This window comes from Podarcis muralis, chromosome 14 (genome assembly GCF_964188315.1).
Source record: "Podarcis muralis chromosome 14, rPodMur119.hap1.1, whole genome shotgun sequence".
Taxonomy (NCBI): domain Eukaryota; kingdom Metazoa; phylum Chordata; class Lepidosauria; order Squamata; family Lacertidae; genus Podarcis; species Podarcis muralis.
In genome coordinates, this window is record NC_135668.1 from 14499655 (window position 1) to 14525730 (window position 26076).

General features: G+C 46.0%; 1 protein-coding gene across 5 annotated transcripts in view; it reads left to right on the top strand.

Moving 5' to 3' along the window:
* The window catches only part of PDE8A (phosphodiesterase 8A), a 170863-nt gene that overhangs the window by 18970 nt on the left and 125817 nt on the right, over positions 1-26076 (top strand). The window contains exons 1-2 of one of the 5 annotated variants that reach the window (XM_077918829.1): positions 12752-13811; positions 13913-15064. The exons of 2 other annotated variants lie outside the window; for them this stretch is intronic. In XM_077918829.1, the coding sequence (XP_077774955.1) occupies positions 14822-15064 (243 nt within the window). In that variant the 5' untranslated portion in view covers positions 12752-13811; positions 13913-14821. Of the gene's footprint in view, positions 1-12728; positions 15065-26076 lie in introns of those variants that run through there. 2 more of the 5 variants (XM_028705477.2, XM_077918832.1) reach the window with 2 other exon arrangements.

Genomic DNA, 26076 nt, shown 5'->3' on the forward strand with positions numbered 1-26076 from the left:
CACCACTTTAAACAGTCATGCCCTGGGGACCGCAGTTTGTTAAGGGTGTAGAGGAAGGCTGTTTTTCAGCCGGAACTTGCCGGAAGTCAGTTCTGGCACCTGTCAGTTGGGCGCCATGGCCATTCTAAGAGAAAGAAGGAGGTGTTTTCGGTGAGTTCTGGCACCTCTTTTTCCAGAAAAATAGCACTGGCGTTGAGTATTGTTAAGGTAAAGGTAAAGGGACCCCTGACCATTACGTCCAGTCGTGACTGACTCTGGGGTTGCGGTGCTCATCTCGCTTTGCTGGCCGAGGGAGCCGGCGTACAGCTTCTGGGTCATGTGGCCAGCATGACTAAGCCACTTCTGGCGAACCAGAGCAGCGCATGGAAATGCCGTTTACCTTCCCGCTATTTATCTACTTGCACTTTGACGTGCTTTCAAACTGCTAGGTTGACAGGAGCAGGGACCGGGCAATGGGAGCTCACCCTGTCACAGGGATTCAAACCGCTGACCTTCTGATCGGCAAGTCCTAGGCTCTGTGGTTTAACCCACAGCGCTACCCACATCCCTGAGTATTGTTAGGAGACCTCTATTCCCCTCATACAGCTACAGTTCCCAGAGTGGTTTAACAACCAACCCTCTGTGAGGGGAATAGATCTCTCCCAGCACCCTTAACATACTACAGTTCCCAGGATTCTTTGTGGGAAGCCACAGCTGTTTAAAGTGGTATGGAATTACTTTAAATGGATAGTGCACATGGGGCCTGGCTGAGGTCCAGCTAACAAAGTCTGGGAGTTTTCTTTGCCTTTGGATTGACACCACTTTCAGCTTCAAATGTGCACAAAGTTCAGACATAATGTCTCGAACCCCCGTTCGGTTTACAAGTTTGACTTGCTCTGTATTTACTAATGTTCTGCTCTTTCTGTCCTTTCTCCCTCCTTCTCCTCCCCGTTGTCTTGCATACCTGTACTTTGTCCCCAGCAAAAGCGGGCAGAATTCTTTTGAACTTCTTAACTCTGTAGGAAAAACAACCTCCTTACTGTCCTTGGGGGAAAGGTCTATGCATGATAATACATTTCTGGAGCCGTTTAAAGCACTAGAAATGTTTCCGCCCCTCCACTGAAGCAATGTGGTGTTTGTGAGCACATGCGGTGCTCTTGCGGCCTTCCCCTGGTCCCCACCACTCACGGCTCCCTTGGTCATGAGATGGGGAAGGTGGCTGCCTTTTAATCCCTTGAAAAGGAGTTGTTGTTGTCGTCATCATCATCAATAATAATATACTGCCCATCTGACTAGGTTGGCCTAGCCCAGGGGTCAGCAAACTTTTTCAGCCATGGGCCAGTCCATCGTCCCTCAGACCATGTGGTAGGCTGGACTATATTTTTTTGAGGGGGGGGAATGAACAAATTCCTATGCCCCACAAATAACCCAGAGATGCATTTGAAATAAAAGCACACATTCTACTCATGTAAAAACACCAGGCAGGCCCCACAAATAACCCAGAGATGCATTTTAAATAAAAGGATACATTCTACTCATGTAAAAACACGCTGATTCCCGGACCGTCCATGGGCCGGATTGAGAAGGCGATTGGGTCGGATCCGGCCCACGGGCCTTAGGTTGCCTACCCCTGCCCTAGCCACTCTGGGTGGCTCCCAACAAAATATTAAAACCACAGTAAAACACCAGCCATCAAAAACTTCCCTGAAGTTCTAAAAATCAAAACATTGTTTATCTTTTTTGACATCTGATGGGAGGGCATTCCACGGGGCGGGTGCCACTACCGAGAAGGCCCTCTGCCTGGTTCCTTGTAGCTTCATGTCTCACAGTGAGGGAACCACCAGAAAGCCCTCAGAGCTGGATCTCAAATGTCCAAGCTGGATGATGGAGGTGGAGACGCTCCTTCGGGTATACTGAGCCAAGGCTATTTAGGGCTTTAAAGGTCAGCACCAACACTTTGAATTGTGCTCGGAAACGTACTGGGAGCTGATGTAGTTTTTTTAAGGACTGGTGTTATATGGTCCTGGTGGCCGCTACCAGTCACCAGTCTAGCTGCCGCATTCTGGATGTGTTGTAGTGTCTGAGTCACCTTCAAAGGTAGTCCCACATTGCAGTAGTCCAAGCGGGAGATAATCAGACATCGAGCTGAAGGAGGAAGTTGGAAGCATGCCACTCTTTCCTACTTCCTGTTCCAGCTCTATGTGCTTTTCAAGGCTCAGCTTCACTCTCCTTTGGGAAATCAAAAATGTGTGCATGTTTTATCTCTCTCTGGGTGGGGCTAATTTGGGGGCAATGGGAGAAAAGTGTCCAGAAGAGAACCCATGGCATTTTCTCAAAAATCCAAATTTGCCACCCCCTTCTTTAAATCTTCTGGTATCCCCTTCATGCCCTACAATGCCAGGTAAATAATTATCCCTTAACTTTACAACTTTATGGATAGGGACAACAAAGAAATTAAATTTTGGCAAGCATTTAGGGTACACAGAGGCTGCAATCCTAAACACACTTACTAAGGAGTGAGCGTCATGGAACAGTAGGATTTACTTCTGAGTAAACATGCAAAGAAATGTGCTGTATATATGATTAAAGGCAGCAAAGCAGGGGGATTAGTGAGGCGGCTTGAGTTTATAGTAAGTAGATGACAGGAGTAAACAGAGTAGTTTGCATCAACGAAATCAAAAGCTTTATGGCATACTTTAATTATGAGACTCCAGAGTGAATTCATGTGTGTGTGTTTTAAAATACATTTTCAGGATGTGGCTTATATAAACTAATTGCATGGGATATATTCTTCTGAAACTGTGTAGAAATGATAACTGTGTAGGAGTGAGTCCAGGATTTGGGGTTTCTTCAACCAGTGCTTTTCCTGGGGGTTCTCAAGGCTTTTTTCTAGAAGAAAAGCACTGCCTTCAGCTATCGCTGGGCCCAGCGCAATGTTGCTATGTTGTAGGGATGAGTGAATCGGTCTATTTCCAATTCTTGTCATTTTCGTATGTATAAATTTCACTGCATCCTATTTCCAACATCAAGCTGTGGTTTGTTTGTTTTTTCAAAGCAGCGGATTTTGCATTTAAAACTCGATTTTTCCTAAAACCTATTTTGATAGTGTTTCAGAGCCAAGAGCTGGCTCAGAACATTCAGGAACAGCTAAAACTGATGGATAACCGAATCCTAATCCTCATGTTAGTCCAGGAAGTGAGGGTCAGGAAATGCACACAGATGACATGCCTTAAGTATCATGACCCTCCACAGGCTATAAAATAAATACTGTGTACTTAAATAAAAGGGCTGGTACCCATTGCTTCATTTCTGGGGGTACTCAAAGGTACCCAGTACCAGCACCTCCCCCCAAAGTGTGGCACTTACTGTAACAATGGTGATTACTGGCGCCCTTCTTTCTTTCTTTCTTTCTTTCTTTCTTTCTTTTTAAAAAAGCACTGCTGTTATCAGAACAGGAGCTCTCCATGCTGCAACATTTTGTTGCAGGTCTCATATGATGCAGGTTGGAATGTACAGGAACCCCGTCTCTTAAAGTGACTAAGGACCATGTTAAGGAATTGCATTTACTCTTAAAACTTCATGTGCTTTTTGTTTTAAACTGCTTTTCATATTGTATTTTTAAATTGCTGTGATCTGTCCTGGGACCTTACGCTAATCTTTATCTGTTTAGCCCTTCCTCTAAGGAGCTCAAGGTGACATATACCTATTATATTATATATTATATATGAATGAATCGCTGCCAAAAATAAATAAATCCCAAAGCAAATTAACAACAAAAACATATAAAACAATTTCAATACAGGCTGGGAGAAAAAGCTCCACTTCAAAGGCTTGTTGAAAAGGGAAGGTCTTATCAAAAGATAATAGAGTCAACTCCTATCTGATATGTGAAAGGAATTCCAAAGGGTGGTTGTCCCATTTTTTATTTTATTTTTAAATAATCCTCACAACTATCCTTCAAAGTAGACTATATTGGTAGCCTTTTCTGATCCAGAATCCAGCTTGAACCCCAACCTGCAACACAGAATCCACTTAACAGTGCAAAAATAAAATATATTATGTCATCGTCTTTTGCCTTTTCTAAGGTGATGCCTGTTCGTTTGGTTAGAAAGCAGGCTATGGAGGCACATGACGCAGGAACCTTGTTGAAGCAAAGCAGGCCTGGCTCTGGTCTGAGCCCTGGAAGGGAGACTCCCTGGGAACTCTGCCCCCTTGAGTTCCACAGAAGAAATGCAGGATGGAAATCGAATCAATCCTAATTTCAATTTATTAACTATGTGTGCATGCATTAAAGCAGGCATGGCCAAACTTGGCCCTCCAGTTGTTTTGGGACAACAACTCCCATCATCCCTAGCTAACAGGACCAGTGGTCAGGGATGATGGGAATTGTAGTCCCAAAACAGCTGGAGGGCCAAGTTTGGCCATGCCTGCATTAAAGGATTCATAAAGTGACCCCTGACCATTAGGTCCAGTTGTGACCGACTCTGGGGTTGCGGCGCTCATCTCACTTTATTGGCCGAGGGAGCCGGCGTACAGCTTCCGGATCATGTGGCCAGCATGACTAAGCCGCTTCTGGCGAACCAGAGCAGCGCACAGAAACGCCGTTTACCGTCCCGCCGGAGCGGTGCCTATTTATCTACTTGCACTGGTGTGCTTTCGAACTGCTAGGTTGGCAGGAGCAGGGACCGAGCAACGGGAGCTCACCACATCGTGGGGATTCGAACCTCCAGCCTTCTGATCGGCAAGTCCTAGGCTCTGTGGTTTAACCCACAGCCACCCGCGTCCCTTAAAGGATTCATACCCTGCCTTTATAGTATTAAAAACACCACTTGGGGAAGCTCACAGTTTTACTGTTCTGTATAACAACATAATGCATAGGAGAGGGAGGGTTGGTTCTGTTGGAAAACCCGTGGGACAGTGATTTGCTCAAGGCCACCCTGGTGAGTTTCCTGTCCGAGGAAGCGTCTGAAACTGTGATCTAAACTGATCCAGTTCCAATGCTTTCAGAAGGAGGCGGAGAATCTGGGACTCTCCAGAGGCTGTTGGACTCCAACGCCCATCATCTTTTTTAAAAAAATAATATTTTTTTTATTAGATTTTCCACAATGATAACACAAACCACAAAGCAAAATGATACACAAAAACAGAAGAAAAAGGAAGAATAAACAGATAAACAACAACCAACTTAATTCTTCACAAATCCAACCTTTTAAACATCTTGGCTGACTTCCTCAAATCCCTCCCTTCTGAGTTTCCTTGTAATTAAAAGTAGCAGCTTTCCAATATCATTATTAAACTAAAACAATTTCCAATTTTCGTCCATCTTATTCACTTTTCTTACAATATTGATTCAAATATTCCTTGAATTTCCTCCGGTCCTCTTGAAACTCCTCTTCTTTCTGGTCGCGGATTCTTCCAGTCAGGTCAGCTAGCTCCGAAAAGTCCATCATCTCCAATGCCCATCATCCTTGGCCATCAGCCATGCTTTGTTGGGGCTGATGGGAGTTGTAGTCCAGCAGAAAGTAGAGGGCCACACGTTCTTCACTGGTTGCTCTATCCTGATTGGCGCAGCTCTTTTCCTTTGCCCTGGATAATACCCCTTCTTTCTGCATTGTTTGTTCCACCTTCCTTTTCCTTAAATGCAGCCTATTACAGCTTTGGATTTCGATGGGTTGTCCTGCACGCCCCAGACACCACTTCGTCAGCGTTTGTGTACAGTATAATTATGCAGGTTTTCCCAGGGAACATAACCACAAGTACCTATCGCTATCACTAATCAAAACACTCAGGTAGGTGGCAATTATCCCTGGGAAAAGAACAGTAAACCCAGCAAGGTTAAATTTAGAGGACGTTTCTAACCACTTCAGAAGATGCCGGATGAAATTGGCAACTTTCCTGTCGACTGCTGGGCACTTGCTGAGCTGTCGGAACAGTGTGTGTTGCCTGCCCTGCCCTGAGCTCCCCATGCCGACCTGTTGGCCTCAGGGGTGGAGGGTAGGGGCAGAGGACGAATCTGCATTTCACTTTGTGTTTTAACTCACCAAGTCCGCATTTTCCGAAGCAGGTGAGCTAGCGCAACAGTTATCCTTTGAAATTTGCACTTCTCTGAATTTTGTAATTCTCATGCGAAATGTGTATACTAGGGGAAAGTGTGCATGGGTATATTACAGAAAAAAACATGGAAAAATGCATTCTATTAGGGTGGTTTGTGTGTGTGCAAAAATGTGTATATTAAGCAAAATTGCAGAGAACTGCTCCGTATAGTGTAGGAATCAGGCCTTTAGTGTGCCAGCAGCTATCTTCTGGAATACCGTCCGAAAAGTGATTGTTTGATCAGACTCGATTTTCTTTCTGTTGCCTATTGAAGACCTTCCTTTTAAAAACAAAACAAAACTGAAGCCTTTAAACTAGAGATCGTTATTCCAAACTGTCTATGTATTGGATTCATTTCTATGGTTTTTATATATGTTTGATGTGCAAATTTCCCCCAGCCTACACATTTTTGTGTGCCATTTCACCTAATATACACACACTTGCAAAGTATATCTCCCTTAATATTTATATTCTCCTTAACATTTATTATACTCTATACACTAATATACTCCTTATTAAGTTGCATTATCACCTTTGCATTTGCACATCACATGACTTGGATGGAGGACTGCACTGCAAAATCTGGAGATGTGTGGATTTCTAAAGAAGGGTGTATTTTGGTTCATGTAGCGTTTCAGAAAGCATAAATTAGATAGATTCATATTCAGACTGAATCATATTTCTTCCCCCATCCTCAAGAGTCTGCTTTGTGCTTTGTGTTAGCTGCCACTACTTATGTATTTATTTTCTTGTTTTCGTTTTTAATCACATGACGGGTTTTCTTTTGGCCTGTGGCTAAGAGAAAAGGACCCAGCCCTTTTAATACAATCTTGCTTCACATCTGCCTCTTTCAAAGAGGAGTCATGAGTGCCGAAGGGAGGAGAGCTTCTAAATGGGGTGTGATGACACATAGCTCCACTTCTCCTTTACATCTGTAGGTGTGGCATGGGATGTGCTGGACCGTTTTCTTGCCTCGGTAATGGGATGAGAGCCAACAAAATGAAGCTCAATCCAGATTAGGGCAGAGGCACTGTTGGTAGGGGGTTCCCTAGACCAGATGGGGGGGGGGGAGGTGGCCTGCTCTTGATTGGTTTACGCTCCCTCTGAAGGAGCAAGTCCATAGCTTGGGGTTATTTTGGGATCCCTTGTTGCCCCTTCCTTGAGGATCAGGTGACCTCAGTGGCATGGAACGCCTTCCATCAGCTTCAGTTGGTGGCCCCTTTCTGGACAGGGATAGCCTAACTTCTGTCACTGTGGTAACCTCCAGGTTAAAGGTAAAGGTAAAGGGACCCCTGACCGTTAGGTCCAGTCGTGACCGACTCTGGGGTTGCGGCGCTCATCTCGCTTTATTGGCTGAGGGAGCCGGTGTACAGCCTCCGGGTCATGTGGCCAGCATGACTAAGCCACTTCTGACGATCCAGAGCAGTGCACGGAAACGCCATTTACCTTCCCGCCAGAGCGGTACCTATTTATCTACTTGCTCTTTAACGTGCTTTCGAACTGCTAGGTTGGCAGGAGCAGGGACCGAGCAACGGGAGCTCACCCCGTTGCGGGGATTCGAACCGCCGACTGTCTGATCGGCAAGTCCTAGGCTCTGTGGTTTAACCCACAGCGCCACCCATGTCCCTTAACCTCCAGGTTATATTACTGCAATGTGACATACGTGTGGCTGCCACTGAAGACCGTTTGGAAACTTCAGCTAGTGCAGAATTTAGTGTCCAGGTTGCTCACTGGGGCAAGACGGTTTGAGCATATAACTCCAACCCTGGCTTGACTGCACTGGCTGCCAATTAGCTTTTAATACAAAGTGCTGCTTTTGACATATAAAGCCCTAAACAGCTCAGGATCGCAAAACCTCACAGACCGCCTCTCCCTATATTAGTGGTGGCCAAACTTGGCCCTCCAGCTGTTTTGGGACTACAACTCCCATCATCCCCAGCCAACAGGACCCAGTGGTCAGGGATGATGGGAATTGTAGTCCCAAAACAGCTGGAGGGCCAAGTTTGGCCACCACTGCCCTAAATGAACCGACCTGGGGCCTGCGATCATCATCTGAGGCCCTTCTTTGTCTGCCTCCTCCACTAGAGGCCTGGAAGGTGACAACTGGAATATGGGCCTTTTCTGTGGTGGCTCCCTTCTTGAGGAACACTCTCCCCCAAAGAAGCTCTTCTGGCGCCTTCATTACATATCTTTATAGACGGCCAGGCAAAAACATCCCTCTTCTCCCAGGTCTCTGGGCAATTAAACAATATGCAGCCTTTTAAACCGGGAGAGGTGGTATTTTGTTTAATATGGTACACGTTTTTGTGTTTTTATATTGTAAACCACCCTGTGATCTTTGGATGAAGGGCAGTATAGATAATACAGTGGTAGCTCGGATTAAGTACTTAATTCGTTCCGGAGCTCCGTACTTAACCTGAAACTGTTCTTAACCTGAGGTACCACTTTAGCTAATGGGGTCTCCTGCTGCTGCCGCCGGAGCATGATTTCTGTTCTCATCCTGAAGCAAAGTTCTTAACCCAAGGTAATATTTCTGGGTTAGCGGAGTCTGTAACCTGAAGCGTCTGTAACCTGAAGCGTATGTAACCTGAGGTACCACTGTAATAATAATAATAGCAATAATATTAATGAATAAATAAATAATCTGAAACAATTGAATGAAGGAATTCAGCCTACAAAATCAAGGGACCAAGAGGTGGATGGTGGTCGCCAACTTGCCAGAAACGCAAACAAACAACACCCAGCCTGGTTTGCTCCCTTGGGCCTAGCCAGGATTTTTGTCAGGGGAGTCAGGCCTTTTGTTAGGGGGGGACAGAACCTCAGTTACCTATATATTGATTTGCCCCTCCCTGGCTATGCCCATATCTGCTCAAGTGCCTTTTAAGGAGCAACTTGATCTGCAGAGATCAGCAAGTAAAGCAGAATGTAAGAGGCCTGCTGGCTCAGCGTAAAGGCAATGTGTTCTCATAGTGGCAAATCAGATGTCTATGGGTAGCCCATAAACAGGACCCTGAGTGCAGAAGCACTCTTCCCTCTTGTGATTCCCAGGAATTGGTTTTCAGAGGTATAGTGCCACTGACAGTGGAGGCACAACACAGCCACTGTGGCTAGCAGCCACTGAGAAGTCTTATCCAACATGAATTTGTCGAATCCTCTCCGAAACCAAACCAAGTTGGTAGTCATCACTGCCAACAACCAAGTAGGAAACCTCCAGACAATTCTGGACTCCAGTTCCCATCATCCCTGACCACTGGACAGGTTGGCTGGGATTGATGGGACCTGGAGTCCAACAACATTTGGAGGGTGTCAGGTTCCCCATCCCCAAGTAAAGCTTTTTGCACTGGAAATCTCTGCCAATTACAGTGGTGCCTCGCAAGACGAAATTAATTCGTTCTGCGAGTTTTTTCGTCTTGCGAATTTTTCGTCTTGCGAAGCACGGTTTCCCATAGGATATAGGGTATTAAGGGTTTTAAGAAAAAGGAAACAAACTTGCAAGACGTTTTCGTCTTGCGAAGCAAGCCCATAGGGAAATTCGTCTTGCGAAGCAACTCAAAAAACCAAAAACCCTTTCGTCTTGCGAGTTTTTCGTCTTGCGAGGCATTCGTCTTGCGAGGTACCACTGTAAGCTGTTTTAAAAGGCCAGGGGGCTCATGTATGTGTATGTAATATATATGAAAATCTGGCAATACTATTCCACACCCCTGAAAATTACATTAAAAAAATATTATTGCTGCAGGCTGCAAAACAGCAACATCCTATAAGTCGCAGCGAATTTAACCTGGTTTGCTCCTAAGTATTCAGAGTATTGAAACGAGTACAGTGGTACCTCAGGTTACATACGCTTCAGGTTAAAGACTCCGCTAACCCAGAAATAGTGCTTCAGGTTAAGAACTTTGCTTCAGGATAAGAACAGAAATCGTGCTCCTGCGGCGCGGCGGCAGCAGGAGGCCCCATTAGCTAAAGTGGTGCTTCAGGTTAAGAACAGTTTCAGGTTAAGTACGAACCTCCGGAACAAATTAAGTACTTAATCCGACGTACCACTGTAGTGCAGTAAGACAATTCTAAACTCTGGATTTCTTTTTTTTTTTGGTGGGAGGTCTTTAGATCAGGGGTGGGGAACCTCAGGTCTGGGGGCCAAAGGCCACTTCTCTGTCTTTTGAGACTCTTCCTAGGCCACAGCCCTTCCTTGCTTTGTAGTGGGGGTGTTTTTTGCCTGGCTGGAATTTGTCCTTGAACTCCAACCATGCCTCTTGCTTCCTGGGTTGGAGGGTCCAGAGGGTTGTGGAAATGTGTGTCAAAACCAGCCTATTATAAGAAGCTAAAATTGACACCCACTGCCCCCTCCCCACTGGCATACAACCCTCAGAAGGTTCCCTTCAAGGGGATGTGGCTCCAGACTGGGCACCACAGTTCAAGAAGGACACTGACAAACTGGAAGTGTCCAGAGGAGGGCCACCAAAATGGTCAAAGGCCTGGAAACGATGCCTTATGAGGAACAGCTAAGGGAGCTGGGCATGTTTAGCCTGGAGAAGAGGAGGTTAAGGGGTGATATGATAGCCATGTTCAAATATATAAAAGGATGTCACATAGAGGAGGGAGAAAGGTTGTTTTCTGCTGCTCCAGAGAAGCGGACACGGAGCAATGGATCCAAACTACAAGAAAGAAGATTCCACCTAAACATTAGGAAGAACTTCCTGACAGTAAGAGCTGTTCGACAGTGGAATTTGCTGCCAAGGAGTGTGGTGGAGTCTCCTTCTTTGGAGGTCTTTAAGCAGAGGCTTGACAACCATATGTCAGGAGTGCTCTGATGGCGTTTCCTGCTTGGCAGGGGGTTGGACTCGATGGCCCTTGTGGTCTCTTCCAACTCTATGATTCTATGATTCAGACAGAAATAAAGTTATCCAACCCCTGCTGCAATAACTGCTAAGATGTAAGAACATTTCTGCTTCCGCAGGCCTATGGCCGGCTATGTTTTCCTGCATTTCATGGTGGTTACGTGTTTCAGATGGGTTTTTTTTATTTTTAATGGTATTTTTATTACAGACGTACTCGCTGCCTGGGGCTCATTTGAGAGGAAGAACAGGATAGCGATGCGACAAGAGTTTATTTTATTTTTTATTACCCACCCTTCACCCTAAGCTCCAGGGCAGGTTACAACACCCCAGCACAATACTAGAAACTGTTTAAAACAATTATACAACCTTAGAATCAAAGAATTGTAGCGTTGGAAGGGACCCTGAGGATCATCTGGTCCAGCCCCCGGCAATGCAGTTTTCCCATACAGGATCGAACCTGCAACCTCGGGGTTATCAGCACCACGCTCTAACCAACTGAGCTATCTAAGCTCAGTCTTCTTTATTTCTATCCCTTCCTTCTTTTTCTCTTTCTCCTCTCTCTCTTTAACTTTTGTTTTCCTTTGGTGTCCTCTGCTCTGGGCCATTCTGAGCGTCCACAGAGGAAACCGATGGTTGATGAAGGACCCTGAGTGAGAGGCAGGGAAGGGAAAAGACGTCTGCCGACCGAGAGAAGAAAGGAAAGCTGGGAGGGTGCATCACTTTTTGTGTCAGGCAAAGGCAGACCCTCCAAGAGTCCCTATTTTCCAGGCGCAGTCCCGGATTTGCAAAAGCTGTCCTGGTTCCTGATTTGATCCTGGAATGTTCCATTTTTCCTGAGGGCCATAGCTGTCAACCTTCCCTTTTTTTGCGGGAAATTCCCTTATTCCAGCGCCGTTTCCCACTGCTATCCCGGATTGTTAGATATCCCGTAGACTGTCCCCGGGACAGGTGAGGCTGCTGATCCCTTATTTTCGAGGCTGCTGATCCCTTATTTTCAAATCTGAAAGTTGACAGCTATGCTGAGGACGTCCCTATTTTCACTGGCGAAATGTTAAGAGGGGATTGAGTTATGTGACCCCAGAGCGAAGGAGTATACAACCTTTCGAAGCCATCTGAAGGCAGAACTGTACAGTGGTACCTCGGGTTACATACACGTCAGGTTACATATGCTTCAGGTTACAGACTCCGCTGACCCAGAAATAATACCTCGGGTTAAGAACTTTGCTTCAGGATGAGAACAGGAATTGCGTGGCGGCAGCAGGAGGCCCCATTAGCTAAAGTGGTGCTTCAGGTTAAGAACAGTTTCAGGTTAAGAACGGACCTCCAGAACAAATTAAGTTCTTAACTCGAGGTAACACTGTATAGGGAAGTAGTTTTTTATGCTTATGGTTTTTAAAAAATATTTTTATATATGTTAAAAGGTGCCCAGAGGCCTGGGGAAGCCCAGTCAGATGGGTGGGGTAGAAATGAACCCAAAATTATGGAATAGGACGGCCCTATTTTCATGGGAGAAATGTTGGAGGGTATGGAAGGGTTAAGCGCTCACCCTGGCCAACCAGTCACCTCTCCTGGGAAGCGACGCCTTTGATCGGCACTGATTTCAGGCGCGGATTTCAACAGACAGGTCCTGCTGCTCACTCAGCTGAGCGGGGTCAGGATGGGGACCCCCGGGCGTTTACCCCAGTAGCCCTGCCCCGGGGGCAACCGATCCCCGCCCTCCTACAGGCCGTGCGTAAAAACCTCTCCAGCATGGCCAGCTCCGCCTCCGTTTCCTGCGCTCTCCTTTGCGCGCGAGAGGGCTGGTCGCCCGGCCAGCCATCCCACCCACTCCCAGGCCGGGCAGGCAGGCAGGCAGGCTGCCGATCCGAAGCAGCAACGGCGGAGGCGCGGGCAGGAGCGAGTGCAGAAGGAGGAGCCGCGCAAGGAGCCGGTTTGAAGTTCGCTCCTTCGCCGCCAGCCGGGCGCGCCGCGCCACATTGGCCCTCTCCGTTCATTTGCATTGACGCCAGTAAAGGCTGGAGGTCAGCGCTGGCGGGGGCTTTTATTGGCTGCGACGCGGCGGAGCCTGCCGGGGCTGTCAAACTCCCGGGCAGATCTTCTTCTTTTTTCCCCCTTCCTTTTTTCTCCCCCTCCCTCCTTTTCTTCTTTTTCTTTTTTTCTCCTGGAGGTGTTGGGTTTTTACGGGAGGGAGGGTGCTGAAAAGGGGGAGATCGTGCAAGCCGGGAAGCCTCGCTCGCTACTGGGGAGGAGAAGGCGAGGCGAGTGCGCGGCTGGGCTGCGGAATCGGCGGCAGCTGCAAAGATTTCGCCGGGAGCGCCGCCGAGAGAAGCAGCAGAAGAGGAAAATAGAAGAGGCGAGCAGCCCCTACGCGCCTGGGATTTTTAAAAAAAATATATCAGAAAACGAAGCCCCTCCGCTTCGCCCCTTTCTCGCCATTTTAATTCATTCCACGCAGATCGGAACTCCCCGCTCTCCTTTTTCTGCTTTCATTTTTCACTCCTTTTTTTTTTAAGGGGGGGGGAAGCGCGCGCTCCGTTTTGGCGCAGAATAAAAGCCACATTTCAAAAAAAACACACAACCAAAATGGAAACGGAGGAGGAGACCTCGGCTACCGGCTGGAGAATCTCGGGGTTTTTTTCTTCCTTGTGAAAAACTTAACCTTCTCTGTGTTTGTTACAATTCCTGCTGCTCTTCTGGGGGAAGGGAAGAGAAGAGGAAGACGGAGAAATCCTCGCTCCTCTCCTGGGCTCCCTGCTCCACACCCACCCCCCTCGTCCCCGCGCCTTCTCCCAAGGGTGCAGTTATTAAGATGCTCTCCATTTCTACGGGTCTTCTTTTGCATCGGCGCTCGTGCCTCGGGTTGATGCGCTCCGTTCGCAAGCTTCCCTCTCGCCTCTTTTTGGGGTGTGTGTATTTGGGATAAAGGGGGGTTCTCTGTGCCCCTTGAATGGAAGGCCGTCGCTGGGTTGAAATAAGCGCCTTCTTTTTTAACCCTAACCTTCCAGGAAGAAGAGTTAGTCCGGAAGAGAAGCCCTTTTCGAAGAAAAGAGAGGAAGTAACGTGTGAATGTCCGTAACGCGTTTCCAGGTTTTCAAGCGCAGCTGTTGCGAAAGAGGTGCTGGAGGAAGAGGAGGGGGAAGCGTTTGGCTAGGAAGATGAATTTGATGGGCGCTTCATGAGGTTCCCACGATAACACCAGAGGGGGCTTTATTCGCCCCCACCCCCCGTCCAGGAAGCCCCACTTGGGAACTGATTTATTTTAATCTTTTGGGTGGAAGGCAATATCCGACCCACTTGTGGGGGGCTTGGGGTGTGGAAGGGTAGGGCTGGGGGGGAGAGCCCCCAGCTACTTCGATGTAATTTGCAATACACTAGGAATACAAAGGGGGGGGGAATACTTCTTTTTTTTGGAGGTGCTAAGGAGGGAGCCGAGAATTAGTACATTCTGGCATGGATCTGGCTTCTAATTAAACAGGAAGACTGGGGAGGGGGGCTGGAGATTCCCCCCAATTTTCTATCTCTCTGCCCCCCCTCTTTCAACTGACTTTTTTTTGGTGGTGGGGGGGTTTGCCAGTTAAACGCAGCTCCCTCCAGCCCTGCTTTTTAACCCACTTTCTGAGGTTGAGATCATCAAGACAATCAGTTTTGTAGGGTCAAAAGGAAGAAGGGGCGGAAAGCCCCTCCGCGCGCCCCCCACCCCAATTTCTCATCCGCCACCAGCCATGCGCCTTTGGGTTTGGGGTTTCTGCCTAAGGAACAGCTGACGATGTGGAGTGAAGCCGTGGATCAGGAACCAGATACGAAGTATTAAGAGAAAGGAGTCACCAAGGAGCCCGTTTTCCCAAGAGGAAAGGGGGGAAAGAGGAAAAAGGAGACGAGGTAATCTTGAGCACTAGCGGCTTGAAACAGCCACCATGGGCTGCGCTCCCAGCATCCACATCTCAGACAGCAGGGTGGTTTATCACAGTAGCAAAGAGACGGAGGACTCGAACTCGTCGTCGCAGCAGCAGCAGCAACAACAGCAAGGCAACCCTGTGTCTGGATTATTCATTAAATCTTCCAACACCTCCGCGTACAAGTTGAGGACTAATCCTTCCAAGAAAGACAAACAGGACAACATGGAGGGGGAGTCTCGCACCAGCAGATCCAGTGTTAAGGTAATGGAAAAAGTCGAGTCGTTTGGTGGAAGGGGGACGCCTTGTGGGTTCCTGTACTTTTCTCTTATTGATAGATATATCGAACAGGATATTGGCCCCTGTCTGTTGAGTTGGCTTTAGGTTGGTTGGGGACCTGTTTATCTGAAAATGGCAACTTCAGCGGAGTTATTTATCCCCTCCCCCATTCATCCTTTTGCAAGCAGAATTAAGTTTTAAGGGTTACACTCTATGTCCTGTAGCAAGAGGTGCAGAAAATCTATCTATCTATATATGCCAATTTCATATTGTTTGAACTTTCTTGGGCCTGCATGTGTCTAGTAGTGTAAGAATGTCACAGTAGCAAAGCTATTATTATTTTACCCCTGCCACCCCCTGGGCCCCTTTTAAGTTACCCCAAGTTTTTGTGGATTTAAGCAAAAGTTTGTTTTTAACCCCCCCCCCCCCCGACCTGAAACATAATGGATTAGAACTGTTGATTTAAGACACTGATTTTTTCACACGCAAACGAACACAGAGGACGCTGGCCTTCTGAACTTTTGCAAGGATTTGTGAGCGTTCGTGTGCAGACCAGGAACAAAATTCACCAAGGTTAACGATAAAGGTGGTCAGAAGGGGAAACCTGTAAAAACCCGGTTGGATTTTTGCAATAAATGTGTGGTTGCCTATTGTAAGAGGTTCCAGGTGAATTCACTATGTAGAATTTACAAGCAAGTTTGTTTAGGATTAGGGTAATCAAAACCACAAAGGTCATCCCACAAGAACCGAAAGACAAAAAGGCACTAGGAATATTGACTCAACTAAGAAAATAAATATTTTTAAGGATCAAAATAGACGTACTAATGCCTGCCCTCTTCAAGGTTTACAGCCCAGTTAAACTGCTATGCTCAAAATAATAAAATGAATTATATTGAAGCTTGAAATATTGATTTCAGTGAATACTTTATTTCAGTGAAACCTCATTATTCACTTTTTAAAAGCTTATTTAATATATACCTCACCTTTTCGCCAAAGTGCTCAGGGTGGCGTATACAGCTGTGTCCCATTTTTATACCTGCAACAGCCCTGACAGGTAGATCAGATAAAGAAACTGGCCTAAACTCAGGCCTAGGGGAAGCGGTGATCTAAACTAAGCAGATATTAGAACTTGGTTGTATTTGAGCTAAACTGAGCAGCCTGGGTGCTGCATTGAACTGGATTTAACGTGTGAATGAAGATGCAAACTGTCTTAATTTCAACTGCTTCAAGCTGTTTGCTGAAGTCTAGGTGGTTTGTTTACCAGGCAATTCTGTAGGGACCATTTGCTGTCAACATCCCCTTGTGTGTTTTCATACTTTAGGGTATTCTGTTGCAATGATCAGTTGCAATAAAACAAACAAGAGCTAGAGATGTCCGTGAAATTACGTACTGATTTTAATTCTAGGTGTGCATACTAGGAAGGGAGGAAGAAGGTGGTAAGCTTAGGTTATGAAACCTAAATGCAGTGCTTTTTTTCTTAATTTTTTTTTTAAGGGGTACTCTCATTTTCCTACTCATATTGAAATACTGCCCATCAATGAGGCCAAACTTAGATTCACAAAATGTTTAGGGGTATGTGTACCGCTGCGTCCCCCAGGAAAAAAAGCATTGTCTAAATGTAACGCCTGTTGCTTTTTCCCATGTAGGACGAGCCAGGTGGCTGGTTTTATGTTGAGCAAAGTGTGTGTCTGTGTGGAATAGCTAAAATCCTTACGCCCAGCTCCTCTCCTGCAGTGTTCAAAATTTCCCAGGCACCAGGTGCATTTAGCTACTGGTGTGGGACCAGTTGCGACTACATGGAGATTTCTGGGTACTTGGTTGGTGGTCACTAGTGGTGCCAACTTGAATAAAACGGGGTGTGTGTGTCCTAGGTAAGCCCCGCCGTTCATAATCGACCACACGACACAATTTAAATGGCAATGCTCATCAACTGGGGGGGGGGCAGCTCCCTCAAATATATTTTTTTTGGGGGGGGGGACTAAAGGACCTAGGCCCCTAGGAGTTGGCTCCTATGGCAACCACAGTTTTAAAACCTCTGCCTTTCGATTTCCACTGTGTGTTTTTCTCCCTCTTGCATACCGGGCCAAGTGAATTGTTGGCCACAGTCAAACAATGTTGTTGAGATCATAGAATTGAGCCTTGGAAAGGGACATCTTGTCATCTAGTCCAATCCCCTGGCGAGTAGACATTGCGTTGCGGCTCTCACAACCTAGGTTTAAGGTGCTCTTTGGCACCTAGCTTGTATATCTTGAGTTTCTAAGACTGCTCTGCTGTACGTAATCAAAACTGAAGCCCCACCCCTCCACCGCCAAAACCAGCTTTAAAGTAAAGGTAAAGGGACCCCTGACCATTAGGTCTAGTCGTGGCTGACTCTGGGGTTGCGGCGCTCATCTTGCTTTACTGGCCGAGGGAGCCAGCGTACAGCTTCCGGGTCACATGGCCAGCATGACTAAGCTGCTTCTGGCGAACCAGAGCAGCACATGGAAACACTGTTTACCTTCCCGCCGGAGTGGTACCTATTTATCTACTTGCACTGGCGTGCTTTCAAACTGCTAGGTGGGCAGGAGCTGGGACTGAGCAAAGGGGGCTCGCCCTGTCACGGGGATTCGAACTGCCAACCTTCTGATCAGCAAGCCCTAGGCTCTGTGGTTTAACCCACAGCGCCACCTGCGCCCCTAGCTTTAAAGTACGTAAAGCAAAAAACATTAGGTGATCCAGTCTCAGGGATCACGCTTCCATGGAATTAAGTTCCGATTAAATCAGTGTGGATTTGTTGTGACTTTTAAGCAAGGCTCTGATCCGCTGCATCTGAGTAAACCCCATGAAACACAGTTGTACTTGCTTCTGAGTAAATGTGTAGGGCCAGAGCGGCAGTCCTCTATGCCAATGAGGTTGATCAGAACTTAAGCCTAAGATTCATGTGTTGCAAACTCTGATCTTGGCATGTGAAAGGGTCAATATTTTTTTCTTATTCATTTGTTTATTAGTTGAGGGGATAAAATACTGTATTTTTTGCTCCATAACACTCACTTTTTTCCTCCTAGAAAGTAAGGGGAAATGTCTGTGCGTGTTATGGAGTGAATGCCTACGGATGGCGGGGGGATCTGCTGCAGTCGTGAGCAGAGGATCCATGGTTCCCCTTCCTTCCCTCCTCCGTGGCTCACTTTGCTTGCTTTGAAACAGCAAAGTGGGAGAAGAGCCGCTTAGTGGGGAGAAGAGAGGGACAGAGAGCCTGGTTACAAAGCACGGATCCACATGGATCCTCAGGATTTTTGCACTGGGTCACCCCAAATTCACCATCAGATCACATAGCATGTCCATGGCTACAGCTTGCACCAAAAAAATCACACACCCACTGTTGCCTGGGGCCGCAGTGGTGCAAAAACGTGTTTACAAAGCATGGATCCACATGGATCCTCAGGATTTTTGCATTGGGCTACCCCAAACTCACTGACAGATCACATGTCTGTGGCCACAGCATGAACCACAAAAATCATACATCCACTGTTTCGTTTAGAATATATTTTTTTTCTTGTTTTCCTCCTCTAAAAACTAAGTGCGTGTTATGGTCGGGTGCGTGTTATAGAGCGAAAAATACGGTAGTTCTCAGGCTTCCGACGAGATCGCTAAGGATTTGTGTGGCATCTCTTAACATTTTTGCTTTTCATGGATGGTCACTTAGTGATTACAAGAAGCTCTTAACGGAGAAGTAACATAGTTGTGTGTAGGTGACTTTTGAAATGTATTTTTGTCTCAGTTTCACTCGCTTTTCCTATAAGCCTTCAAATATATGAAGAAAGAAAAAAAGACAGCAAATATTGATATATGACAGACATACAGTTGAGTGAGGGATGGGTGGGGTGGACTTATATATTATAAACATTGCATAAACCATCTTTATCTCTTGTACCTATTTCCAAGTCAAATGGTGAAATTGCAACCACTGTGGTAAATGAAGTCAAATTAGGTATACGACCCCAAAACTCTGAAATGTGTGTTTAATTCCCACCCGCCACCTCTCTTATTCAGTATAGGATTGAGGATTTAACCGTTTTAAAGATTGCAAAGATCACCAGGGCAGATGCGCACCACACATTTAAAGCATATCACTCCATAGCAAATGGCTTTCCTCTAAAGTATCATGGGAAATGCGGTTTGCTATCTCACTGGGAATTGTAGTTCACTGAAACTATAGTCTCCATGATTCTTTGGGTTGGGGGGCGGTCATGTGCACTTAATGTGCTTTAAATGTGTGGTGTGAATTTACAGAGACTGTAATCTTGCAGTAAAATTTAGAAGGGGCTCTCTGGTGGATTTCAGTCTGAATTCAAGATACTACTTCTTAATGGATTTAAGGGAGAGATAGGGTACCTGGTCAGGGATGATGGGGGATGTAGTTCACCAGAGGTTGCAGGTTCAATCCCCGAATGGGACAATTTACATACTCCTGTATTGCAGGGGGTTGGAAAAGATGATCCACTCTACAAATTTACGATTCTATGACTACCGTATTTACACGAATCTGATGCGCCATCAAATCTAATGCGTGCCTCAGTTTTCAAAACCTTGAAACCAAGAAGGTATTTGCCATGCCAGCGGTGTTTTTCAAGTTCGCAACTGAATCTGATGCGCCATCATATCTAATGCGCACCCTAATTTTCGCAACGTGATTTGGACAAAAAAAGGTGCGCATTACATTCGAGTAAATGTGGTATGTCTATATCTATATCTGCTGCCTGATGAATTGGGAGCACCTTTTAAATAAGGTTGGTTAATTGATTAAACCTTGAATCTCCAGAGATGATACCTCATGTCGGTTCTTTGACGAGAACAAGCAAGGCTTACATACTCTACTCCTTTCCTCTCCTCTCTTTAAACAGAATGGGTTTTACTCATGAGCTAAATAGGAGAGTGTGGGCTTTATTTATTTATGAATGGTGCATAAAATGAGTTTGCTCTTTATTCTGTACTGCGTTCACGTTGTGCTCCTTTTTGCTGCAGTTGACATATAATGTACACGACGGTGTCTAACTTGACTGCGTGTATCAGTGAAAGGAGTTGCAGCCTCATCTCCCGCTGTTTGCCATGTCATCGACAGCTGAAAAGTGAAAAAGAACAAAGGGTCTTGTGGCACCTGAAAGACGGGACAAATTTATTATGCCATGAGCTTTCGTGGGGAGCAAGCACAATGATTTGGCTTTAAAACCTGGCAGAACCCGTGCAATAACTTGAGCCATAAAAAGAGGAGTGCATAAATAACATATGTGAGCCAGGGATTGTGATTTATTCTGTATCTATTAATTTGATGTGTCTGTTGTCAGATCATCCATCCCAGACCAGATGGAAGGGTGGCTGTGTTTTTTAAATGCACATTGTCATTGCAATCTGAATGCTGTTCCATGTAACTTCATAACCTTTATTTCATTTTTTAAAAGCTCATATTAATATTCTAATAGCAAGGCCTATTATTATTACTATTTCGCCATGAATGGTCAGGAACCAAAATGTCAAGCGTGGGGTCAGGAAGGCGTCTGCTCTGTCTGAGCGCACGTCCGTAGACCGGCCTGTGGAGGGCCCTCCCCAACATGACCATATCGAACCTATTTAATTTTTTTAAAAAATAAAATCATTCAAGACTAGCAAGGAACAGCTTATTTGGGTTTGGTCCATGCATCAGGCAAGTTGCTACAGTGGTACCTCAGGTTACGTACGCTTCAGGTTACATACACTTCAGGTTGCAGACTCCCCTAACCCAGAAATAGTGCTTCAGGTTAAGAACTTTGCTTCAGGATGAGGACAGAAATCGTGCTCTGGCAGCGCGGCGGCAGCAGGAGGCCCCATTAGCTAAAGTGGTGCTTCAGGTTAAGAACAGTTTCAGGTTAAGAACGGACCTCCAGAACGAATTAAGTTCTTAACCCGAGGTACCACTGTATTTTAATACACAGAAAAAAGACCCTCAAGCTGCATCTTTTTCCCCTTTCACCTGCTCCCTGACTCTTCCAACCTGCCGCGTCAAGGGCTCAACCTGGGACCTTGTGCATATATAAAGCAGGCACTCGGCCACTTTGACAGCCTTCCTGCTGCAATCGTCTGTGCTCTTGACACATGCTGAAATCCAAATGGCACACATTAGACCGCCAGGTGTGTAAATGTCTTTGGCACTGTCGTTCTTGGCATCGTGAAAGCCAGGTTAGACTGGATCGACGTGATCTGGCTCCCCAGTCAAATATATATTCCCCCACTAAAGTGCAGTCTTTTGTTTTACCTTTGAGCTGGCTATAAAGATTGAATTGAATTATTACTGCATTTCTATCCCACATTTTAGGGACGCGGGTGGCGCTGTGGTCTAAATCACAGAGCTTAGGACTTGCCAATCAGAAGGTCGGCAGTTCGAATCCCCGCGACGGGGTGAGCTCCCGTTGCTCAGTCCCTGCTCCTGCCAACCCAGCAGTTCGAAAGCACGTCAAAGTGCAAGTAGATAAATAGGTACCACTCTTGCGGGAAGGTAAACGGCGTTTCCGTGTGCTGCTCTGGTTCGCCAGAAGTGGCTTAGTCATGCTGGCCACATGACCTGGAAGCTGTACGCCGGCTCCCTCGGCCAATAAAGTGAGATGAGCGCCACAACCCCAGAATCGTCCGTGACTGGACCTAATGGTCAGGGGTCCCTTTACCTTTCCCCCACATTTTGCTCCAAGGAGCTCAAGGGGGCAGTTTGGGTTCTGTCCCTCCTCGTTTCATCCCCACAACAAGCCTGTGAAGTAAGTTAGGCTGAGAGGCAACGACTAGCCCAAAGTCACCCTGTGACCTTTGTGGCCAAGTGGAGATTTGGTTTCCTAGTCCAGCACTCCTGCTACTGGCTCTCTAGTGTGGTAAAACCAAAAGAACAGCTATCTAGCAAAGATGTGAGGAAGCTGCTTTCAGATTACAGTGGTACCTCGGGTTACATACGCTTCAGGTTACAGACTCCACTAACCCAGAAATAGTACTGCGGGTTAAGAACTTTACCTCAGGATGAGAACAGAAATCGTGCTCTGGTGGCACGGCGGCAGCAGGAGGCCCCCATTAGCTAAAGTGGTGCTTCAGGTTAAGAACAGTTTCAGGTTAAGAACGGACCTCCGGAACGAATTAAGTACTTAACCCGAGGTACCACCGTACCTGCTTTTGTGAACATTCATTCTGATTTGTTTGCAGGGAGGTGTGACAAAATTATACGTCCCCACCCTTTGCGTTGCATTTTCCCTGTCATTTCCTTGATCTCAAGAAGTCCCATTTCTCCCCTTTTTGGGGTGGGGGAACAGATCTGTCGTGCAAAATTTCCGAACCAACTTTAATGGTTGAACCTGAGTTCACCAGCATGTGATGCAATTCTCCATTCTCGTCTACGAATGGTTGTGGGTCAGGCTTCCTCGCTGGTCTGAGCAAGCAGGCCGCTTCCTATCCCTGTTGTCGGAAATCCCATAAATTAAATCATGTGTTCTGTGATGTGCCTGATAGCGGTGGTCCAGGTGGCTGCAGGTTAGGTCAGGTGCAAGGCAACTTTAGATGTTCTTACGGAGTTGCATGATGACAGCAATCCTGATGGTATGTCCGTATGCGGTCTCCAGTGTGGTGTAATGGTTAAGAGCGGTAGACTCGTAATCTGGTGAACCGGGTTCGCTTCCCTGCTCCTCCACATGCAGCTGCTGGGTGACCTTGGGCTAGTCACACTTCTCTGAAGTCTCTCAGCCTCACTCACCTCACAGAGTGTTTGCTGTGGGGGAGGAAGGGAAAGGAGAATGTTAGCCGCATTGAGACTCCTTCGGGTAGTGATAAAGTGGGATATCAAATCCAAATTCTTCTTCATAAATTTGGCTCATTACCAGGGCGAATGGGATGCCTCACACCTACTTACCCCCAATGTTATTTTAATTTGAACTGTGGGATTTTGGCCATGGTAGGCACAGAGTTCATTACTTGGGCATGACAACAAAAGTGGCAAAAATGGGTGGCAGATTCGCTAATAAAATAAATCCCAGTGTCTCCAGGACTGCAGGTGTGAAGGTGATATATGAAAAGGATTGGTGTGCTTGTCCTTATATAGCACCAATGAAAAGTGTAGCAAACTTTGCTGAGATTCAGTGTTAGACTCTAAGATCCCTTTAAACCCTGTGTTCATCTAGCTCCGCCTCCTGACAATGGGACCGTTCAGCCTCTGTTTAAAAACCTTCGGAGGCCGTCTGCTCTTTCACTGAACTGCTCATACTATCAGAAAGTTCCTCTTAATGCTTAGCTGAAATTCCTTCCTTGACGACTGAAATTCTGGGACGGTTCTGTGGCTGGGATGGGTGGGAATTGCAGGTCAAAGTATCTAGAGGTTGCTAGGTCAGCATCAGCTGATATAAGCAGTCCATAGCAAGGATATGAACCAGGGCCAATTTTTGCCAACCTGTTGCCTTCCAGGTGTGTTTTTTTTGACTGGCTGGGGCTGATGGGAGTTGTAGTCCAGTAACATCTGGAAGGCAAAGCCTGGTTTGCAGCATTCAGATTAACCACACACACACAAAATATGCCACTCTTATTTGAAAAATGGATCAAACAGGCAGTGTTCGAAACTCCCATTGTTCTGGGCGCATTTTGCGACAGGGAATTTCAGCACAAGCCGTTTCTGATCTCTGGGCGCAGTGCTGCGTCTAAGATTTCAGATTAAAACTGCAGAGTCAAAGGAAAGGAGGACCTTTTTCTGCCTCCCTACTTCCAGCTACAGTGGTACCTGAAACTGTTCTTAACCTGAAGCACCACTTTAGCCAATGGGGCCTCCTGCTGCTGCTGCCGTGCCGTCGGAGCCCGATTTCTGTTCTTATCCTGAAGCAAAGTTCTTAACCTGAAGCACTATTTCTGGGTTAGCGGAGTCTCTAACCTGAAGCATATGTAACCTGAAGAGTATGTAACCCGAGGTACCACTGTACTCTCTGAAGACTGGAGAAGAGACCCTCTTAAGAATATTAGGGGGTGGGCAGGGGAAGGACTATGAAAAAACGAACATAATATTTTAACTATAGTCCATTCGTTTTCAGCTTTGTATTCTTGTTACTAAAAAAAAAGTGCCTAGACATTCCATTGTTGTGGCCATCACCTAGGTGCCCTTTAGCTTTCATATCTCAGTTTCTAACACTGCAAACAGGTGGTTCTGGTGATGGGTAGAACCTCTAGATTCCGTCCTTTGAACTGATCAGGTCCTTCCTTTGAAACACTCAGCGGACACTATAAACAATGGCTAGGCTCTGCCTGCACAGCTGAGAGGCAGTTGCTGGAAACCCCAGGAGAGTTGATCGTGAGTTCGAATCCTGATTGCAGGCTTCCCACAGACCTCCCACAGCATGGTGGGCTAGAGGGGTCCCTGGCCTGATCCAAAAGGGGCTCTCCTTTGGGGCGGAAGAATCTATGGCACACTCGACTCTTTCTATTTCCACATCAGCCACCCTCCCTTTTCTTGACTGTGGTTGTTTTGTCCTTGCAGCCGATGTCATTGCTCTGAACCCTTCTCAGCCTTTCCCTCCCATTTCCATTGACGTCAATCATCTTGCACAAAGATTTGGCTTCCCACAATGAGACATTCTAAATTTTCCCCAGTGCTCCTGCTGCCTGTCTCTAAGGCCAAAATGTTTTGCTACGAGAGATGACGGCTTTTTTATTGCGTTTTTGGTTGACCATAGTGCAGAGAGAGTTCCCCACCTCCCCCACTTATATTGACCTGAAGTAAACATTTTATTTTTTTAAATTTAACCGAAGAAATATGCAAAGCTATAAGGCAGAGATGTTGCTTTAGACGAGGGGCTGCATTTAGATAACACTTCATCACTTGTCCCTGACTTTTCCTTACCTGATAATTTCCATGTTACATGTGATTTTTCATGGAATATAAAACCCTCTTCTGGAAATTTAGCACTCATGTCCATGTTGATTGCTTCTGGGGAAAAACCATTTACAACCATGTTAACCTGGGAAATGGTGGTGATTTTGTGCTGTGATTTCCCCATGGTTTTCGTGGATTGTGCCATGTGATGAAATCTAGGGTGATATTCCTCACACAGTCCTCTCCTGCCTTTTTCATGAGTAAATCAGAGGGGAACAGAAGCATGCAGGTGGATAAAGGGGAGCGACATGTCCGATGGCATCAGCTGCTGTGTCACACCCCATCCACTGGTGTGAATTAAATTTAGCTTGACATGGTGATATATTGACCATAGTGCAACATAGTGGAATGCAGCGTAAAAGGAACGCTGGAAGCCAGGACAGAAGTGCGAGTGTAATCAGGAAAACTAACATAACAATACCTATGTCTGAAAATCAGGGTGGGGAACCCATGGCCTTCCAGATTCCCCCCCCCCCCCCAAATATCTTTATTGAAACTTAACATGTATACATAATAACCAAAATTTCCAATGATTCCCTCACAGAAAATATAATATCGAAATTACAACAGTTGCATAATTATACACTTAATTATAAAACCCATCACCCACCCTCTACTTCCCTCCACAGCAATTAGACTTCTTTATATTTCTTTCTATCTTTTCCCCCTTGCATTCTATAATAAATTATTTTTGTTAAATTCTGATTTTACTTTGTTTTGTTATTGCTTACATTTTTTATTCTAAGCTTATTAACATGTCATTTTTAGAACAATATTTTGACATATAATCTTTGAAAAACTTCCACTCCTTTCTTAACTTTTCATTTGATTGATATCTTATAATTGAAGCTAATTTTGCCAATTCTATATACTCACTTAATTTACAAATCCCCTCTTCCTTTGTTGGTACGTCCTGAGATTTCCATTTAGTAGCAATCACTACCCTGACAGCTGTTGTTGCATATAAAAAGATTGTTTTTTTCATATGTGGTATGTCTTTGCCCATGGCCTTCCAGATGTTGTTAGACTCCAACTCCCATCAGCCCCAGCGAGCATTTGCCAATAGCCAGGGATGATGGGAGTTTTAGTTCAGTAGCATTTGTTT